Source organism: Zerene cesonia, chromosome 3, assembly GCF_012273895.1.
Source record: "Zerene cesonia ecotype Mississippi chromosome 3, Zerene_cesonia_1.1, whole genome shotgun sequence".
Taxonomy (NCBI): Eukaryota; Metazoa; Arthropoda; class Insecta; order Lepidoptera; family Pieridae; genus Zerene; species Zerene cesonia.
Genome location: NC_052104.1, coordinates 8,192,294 through 8,199,106, shown reverse-complemented (window position 1 = coordinate 8,199,106; position 6,813 = coordinate 8,192,294). Strand labels below are relative to the sequence as shown.

The 6,813-nt window shown below is 32.6% G+C and overlaps 2 protein-coding genes across 2 annotated transcripts in view; one reads left to right on the top strand and one right to left on the bottom strand.

Moving 5' to 3' along the window:
* Nucleotides 1–2,513, bottom strand: part of LOC119839440 (zinc finger protein 26) — an 11,046-nt gene extending 8,533 nt beyond the window's left edge. Inside the window, exons 1-2 of the mRNA XM_038365703.1 lie at nt 2,356–2,513; nt 3–2,166 (exon numbers count right to left, since the gene is read on the bottom strand). Of these exons, the coding sequence (XP_038221631.1) occupies nt 3–1,963 (1,961 nt within the window). The 5' untranslated portion in view covers nt 1,964–2,166; nt 2,356–2,513. The remainder of the gene's footprint in view (nt 1–2; nt 2,167–2,355) is intronic.
* Nucleotides 2,514–3,147: 634 nt separating this feature from the next.
* LOC119839510 (ER membrane protein complex subunit 2-like) lies at nt 3,148–6,453 on the top strand. The gene is made up of 7 exons (XM_038365822.1): nt 3,148–3,497; nt 3,571–3,681; nt 4,122–4,272; nt 4,675–4,818; nt 5,268–5,424; nt 5,578–5,673; nt 5,893–6,453. Exons 1-7 carry the CDS (start codon nt 3,464–3,466, stop codon nt 6,064–6,066), a joined length of 867 nt encoding a protein of 288 aa, XP_038221750.1. The 5' UTR covers nt 3,148–3,463; the 3' UTR covers nt 6,067–6,453.
* The last annotated feature ends 360 nt before the right edge of the window (nt 6,454–6,813 follow it).

Sequence of the window (6,813 nt, the reverse complement as noted above, 5' to 3'; positions counted from 1 at the left end):
ACCTGGGCACTGCAGAAGGTTGGGGTTTAGGTGATTGAATACCATTTTTCATAGTATGTTCTTGCTTTGATATTGATTCTGTTTTAGGTGAAAATGAATCAATATTAATTGAGGCTTTTCTTTTCGCAGGTACATTATAATCAGTTTCTGGTTCATCTTTAGAACAGTGCTCTGATTTAGGTGATGGTTCACTTTTAGTTATTGGTGAGCAACGATCCATGGAATTTTCTCCATGGTCTAATAATTCACTACAAGGTGAAATAGAAGGTTTTTCATTACATATAAGATCAGGCACAGGACAACTGTCTGAAAATTCTATGTCAATTTTTACAGCGTTTTGTTTCACTGAAAAATCTTTAGATGTTTGAGGATTGCCAACATTCTTTATCACGGAAAAACTATGTGGGACTACATTTTCCCCGCTCGAATTTGATGGCTGATTGCAGTCGTCTGTTATGTTAGAATGCTTTTCATCTAAATCTGGTAAAATCTTTTCTGGTGAAGATGGACGCTGGATGTACCCAGAATCTCCAGGTCCTGTTAAATCCATGACTGTATTGATCATGTTTTTATGATGCTGTACAGGTACTTCAACTTTAATGTTGCTTAGAATTTTTAATCCCTTACAAGACCCTGGAGTTGATGTTTTCAAGTCGGATGTTTCTATTTCTACAGCTTTCTGGGAATTACTCTCTGAAGGTAGGGACAATGTATCTGCACTAGTTTTGGGAATTTCTACTTCATTTGTTGACAACATTGGGCTTACTTCAATAATCAAAGTTTTATTCACATCATTTACTATATTAGGTATGGATTTATCTATTGCATTTGGTAAATGGGCCAAATTATTACTGAAAATGGGTGGATTACAAGGCTTAGGTATTAGGGGTGGTGGAGTGTTATACATACATGAAGTATTACCAAATTGATCTACAACCATCACATTCTGATACATTGAACTACTCTGTGCCATATTTTCCTGTGTGCTCAACATATGAGGCATGTTTGTGATGTATGGTTTGCCATCCATATTGTGCACCATCTCCCTATAAATTATTTGAGAATTTTGTGTGACCACAGTTGTACCAGAGGAAAGACTGTCAGCCGACATTTGATTGAGTTGATTAGACAATGATCCTCCAGCTTTTGGATCTAACATGTCAGGAACAGGTATATTGCCAGACATCATCATATTGGTTTGAACATTCTTTTGCATAAAAGATGGAGCAGCAGACATCATTACAGGATATGGTTTAACATTCGGAGTTATGTATCGAAGCCCTCCTAAATTTTTTACTAACATGTTATTTTGCTTTGGGAGCAATTTAACAATATTATTCGCTCTTTTCGTATGAGGTGTTAACATAGTTGGTGGTATTTTCATAGTAGGCCCCATAACAGGGAGGTTATATGCAAAAAGTGGGTTACTATTGTCTACTATGTTATAATCTGAACTCCGTGAATATTTTATCTCCGGATCATCTTGACTATCAGGATAGAATGGAAACTGTGGGTTAAAATCGGGTTGAGGTGGTTCCATATTGTTGGAATATACTGGAGCTGACTTGGTTGATTTCACTGCACATTCAGAAAATTCTCCACAACTGCTGACACCATTATTGTCAAAATTTATCCCGCCAATTCTTATATCAGGTGTAACATTCCGTGAAATATTGGATGATGAGGATGATTTATTTCTACTAGGTGTTCTCCTCCAGTAACCACTTTCTGCACTACGGCGAGATGACGACCATCTGACACTGTCATCGGTAGCAGGTGTTCTACTTCTGAACGAACGTTCTGAAGTCGAAGGTGTTGGTGTTCTGCTACCAACATTTTTTGCAGACAAACTGCAAAGGGCTTTAATCACTTGATCTTTAGGATGTGTATCCAAGTGAGACTCCAAAGACATCCCACTGTGCAGATACAGAGTACAAACGGGACATTGCACTCTTTGATCCATCTTGCCTTTCAATTCAATAACAAATATTTACAAATATCACGACGCGCAGGATACCCCTGGCGATTCGTGAAATGTTATTTAGTCCAATGCGCACTCGGACAGAAGCACCACTTCGTGCGGTGCCTGTCACGTATATTTTTACAGTAAACACACAAGACGAACGGCCAACAATACATATCTTCAATTCAACTCTCTTTATTGATCTGTTGGATAAAAAAATCTATATAAGCATTAAAATATATAAACTCACATCTGAACAACCCAAAAACTTGTTACACTCACATTCAAAGGACAAAAGAATACAAAAATGTAAGATAAAGGCCATTGAAACATAAAAAATCGAAAGCAAGAAATTATTACGACTATATCATGAACACGAGACCCCCACTTACCACTTTATAATTCTTGTCAAGTATATTCCATTACATTTATATTACAATAATATATCCTTTATTTAATAACAACTACACGTATTCTAAAAATATTTCCAAATAGTCCGACATATTGCGATATTTAAAGACGTCTTGTATCTCGATCAAAAACCTCTATACATACCACAGACTGTATAAATTATAGATGTATTTTGAAATGGGTAGGTATGTAGCATGTACAAACTAATAACCTAGGTCATTGCCTTTGTGATGTTTTTTCGAGTTCTTATTTACACTAAAAGTAAAAAAATATAATTTGTATCTCCTTATGACTTAATCAAATTAAATTTAAATTAAAATATGATTTGCAAATGAATACAAGTATTTTTTTTAAGAAACCATTCTATTTCTTATCTTCATTATAACTACCGCCCAGTGCACTATCTCTGGGATATGAAAATTATCAACCTTTAAAACCTTAAATCATGCCATTTTCTATGTATTAAATAACATTAAACAATATTCCTTTGCCCTATGACAATATCTATATTAATATATTGATATATGTAAATGGCATGTAATTTATTTAATCTATATATATTAATACTTACTTACCCTTAAAGTTAATTCCCTTAAAACGTTTCTTGCCGCAAATTTTCCCTTATCTTTTAACATACTTCTATGTTTGTCAAGATAAAGAAAGTAAACTTAAATATATACATATTTGACACTGGCAAACGGACATATCTTCGTACCCCGAAGAAAGAGAAAGACCTTAAAAAATTTGCTTTCAAAATTTAAAATGTCAGTTGTCATTTGTCAATTCGGTGTTCAGTCCTTCTCATTCCACAGCTCATAAGCTTGTAATATTATCAAATTAAAGTTTCAAGATTTCTTCTACTCATATCTTTATTTCAATAAATCTGAGTTTTCCAGGACGTCGAATACAAATACTATACATATTTGGATAGTATATTACCCCGTATTATATTGGCACTAACGCTTGTTGCTTGCTGAAATATTTTGATCTAAGTAGGTAACATATCAATTTATTAATTAAACGGCAATTTTCCGATTCCACAAGCATCACATAAATAGGCATAAAGTTCTGTCTATCGAAAAAGAGAAAATGGCAGATAATTATGAAGATATGAGTCTAAATGGTAAGTGTAATTTTTATTTATATGTAGTATAGGAGAATATACATGAAAATTATCTATCTTTTGTCTTTTACAGAAATAAATGATCTACTTCGTAAGTGGAGGGATAACAATGAAAGAAAGAGTACTGAAATAATGTTACTGTGGGAAAAAGCTAATAAAGGCTTAGACACCAAATCTAATGAAAGTAAGTTCAGTATTTAATTTATCTAAAATATAGTACAGTACATTACACTATAACAGAGTAAGGAATGAAATAAATAAAGTTACATAAAAGCGTATTGTAAGAAAATGGCCAATTACCATAAGATAATAAATTTTCATCAATTTTCAAAATTTAATTGAAATCTTGGTGAATTCCCTTTTCTAAAACAAATTGAAAATGGAATAAGGTTATTTATTTCAATTTGGATTAAAATCTTGTAGCAATTAAGTTTCCATATGAGGTTAGTATGTATTCAAATTAGGAACTAATATATTTATATAAATAAAAAAGTAGTGCATTGAAAAAAAAACAATGCAGAAATGAAATGCTTTTAAATATAGTGTTGTATAATAAAGAACTGGATGAAGACTAAAAACTTATATTTTTTTTTTTTGATACAACTAGGAATTTGTGTATTTCAGAGTATTTGATCATGGAGCAGCTAATAATAGCTGCACTAGACTGTAATTGTTCGGCCATAGCACTTATTTGGATTGAAGCGCTGGATGCTGCATTTCCTGGTAGCTTAAGGGTGTTGAGATACAAGGCAATGTGGTTGGAGGCTCAAGAACAGTAAGTTTGAATATCATAACCATATTCACTTAATTTTTTTTTATATCATAGTGGTGGTGGTTTATCTAATGGTAAGCAATCATCACCACACATGGATATTCACATAGGCAGTGAATGCGCTGCCTGATTGGATGTGGAAGTCAGTCAGAGTGCCAAAGGGTGCTTAACTACCACATAATTAGAATATTCTACATTGTTTTTTAACTTATGCATAATTATTAACTGTGTAAAAGCTTTTCTTACCTATACCAACTTTTTTTTTAATGCAAATTGATTCGAGGCCAGGTTTTTTTTTTAATCAATCAACCTTGACCTTGACCAATGATTCTGTAATTTACTCCAAAATCCCAAAGGCTATTACACTTTTGTAAACATTTTTAAAAATGTTTGTATATCTTTCAGATATGACAAGGCTTTACAAGTTCTGGATCAAATTATAAAAACAGATGAAACGAATGCCCCAGCACGGAAACGTCGTGTAGCTATTATGAAAGCACAAGGCCAAATGACAGAGGCTATTAAGGAATTGGTGGACTATTTGAAGAAGTATATTATTTTTATTTAATCTAAATCTCTATTTTAATCTAAGTAAACAAACTGTGATGTTTGTTAAGAATATAAAGAAATTTGAACCTGCGTATTTTGCTATACGGGGCGACGGCGACCACCTCAACTACCCATGATCCCCTCTTAAGAATAGAACTCTTTTCAAAAATAAAAAATTGCGTTTAATGCTTTTAAAAACCAAACAAAGTATAATTATTATATAAAGTATATTAATTATGTTGGAGCGTCGTCGTCGTTTCAGCCTTTTAGAACGTCTACTATTGGACATAGGCCTCTCCCAAAGAAGTTATTACATTTTATGTACCTGTTATTCCTAAGCACCGGAACCAACATGTTTTAGCTCTCTAATTTAGCTTTGAAGAGTTATGTATACAGATGTATAGATAAATTTCTCCTTACATTTTATCAAGTATTAAAAACATTAACAGGTTTATGTCAGACATGGAGGCATGGCAGGAATTAAGCGAGCTATATCTTCAAATGGGCGAATACTCCCGCGCCGCGTTCTGCGTAGAGGAGCTAATCCTGCATCAGCCCCATAACCATTTGTTCCACCAGCGTCTAGCTGATATACGATACACTATGGTAATATTTTATATCCTGCATTTATCTACTCTTTGACATTATTACTCAAACAATACTATAATTTAATTTAGTACATTTAACGGAATTTACATAATATCAATTACTAACTAGTTTTAGATGCATACATCAATTAATTTAAAATTAATGTTTCAGGGTGGTGTAGAAAACATGGAATTGGCAAAATCATACTACTGCCAAGCTATAAAGTTGAACCCTAACAATGTGAGAGCACTGTTGGGTTTGGTTCTGGTAAGTTCGAAATCCTAGAAAGTAATTTAACTTGACAATAATTGTACATTTACACCATCTGGTTGAAAGCCTATCCTACTTTCTTCGTATACCCACATTTTAGCTTCATTATAGTTTATAAAAAATACAAACATTAAACTCCAATGCTAATTAATAGATGCCACGACTCTCTAAACAATTAAATTTTACTTTTAGAAGCTTAATGAAAATATTTTGCAGGTGACAAATAACCTACTAGGTCACTATAAGTCTTCAGGCAGCGCAAAACGCAAGGAAGTATGGAAACTTTGCCAATGGGCACAATCTGAAGTTTCAAAGAAGCAGAAAGAGGCCCAAGGAGCTAATGCCAATGCTTTGACTAACATGATGTTAGCTATTTCCATAAGTGATTAGTGATAAAAAAATAATAAGTGCAAACAAATAGTTTTTACCAACAGTTTCATTGAAGTTGTTGGCAACATTGTGTTAATCTAGTATATTTAATTTTATGGCGGTAATATTTCAAATGTGGAATGTTTTGAAGCGGTGCCACAAATGAAAAAGTATATAACATACAGATTTTATTTATACACTATATTATACTAATTATTATGAATTTATATTGTGTTCATATGGGTGAATGTGTGGTATGTATATATTTAATAGGATTTAGTATAATTTATATAAAGGCAATGTAGGTAGCAAATTAAGGAATGTCTGTGTTTTAAGTTCGATTTATAATTTAAATGTATGTTATAGAATTATTATCGCTAGCATTTCCTAAATAAATTATGTTACCAATGTGCTTGTTTTAATTTAAATACTGATTTCTTCCTGCGCCGTTTGTCACGTAATACAGGGATTTGGGGCTGCAATTTTTATTTAATAAAGAAAAACATACGAACATACTCCCTAAAAATATACTCGTCTTCTATAATTGATGATCTTAAAATAACATATTGTCCAGCCAAGTTGTGTACATCCAAGTTTTGAAAATCAATCAGGTGCGAGTCGGACTCACAACATTGAGTTGGTATGTTATATTAAATATAATTACCTATTTTTTGGTGTAAATCCTACTCCTACTAGTATATACTTAGTCTGGCCATAAATACTGTTACACTTAATTATAAAAAAATATTACATTTGAATTTCGAATCT

Excerpts from the sequence above, each read along its gene's own strand:
- LOC119839510 (XM_038365822.1), top strand. The coding sequence starts at position 3,464 with ATGGCAGATAATTATGAAGATATGAGTCTAAATG. Across the intron at positions 4,273-4,674 it reads TGGTTGGAGGCTCAAGAACA|ATATGACAAGGCTTTACAAG; the intron begins GTAAGTTTGAAT and ends TATATCTTTCAG. Across the intron at positions 5,674-5,892 it reads CACTGTTGGGTTTGGTTCTG|GTGACAAATAACCTACTAGG; the intron begins GTAAGTTCGAAA and ends AATATTTTGCAG.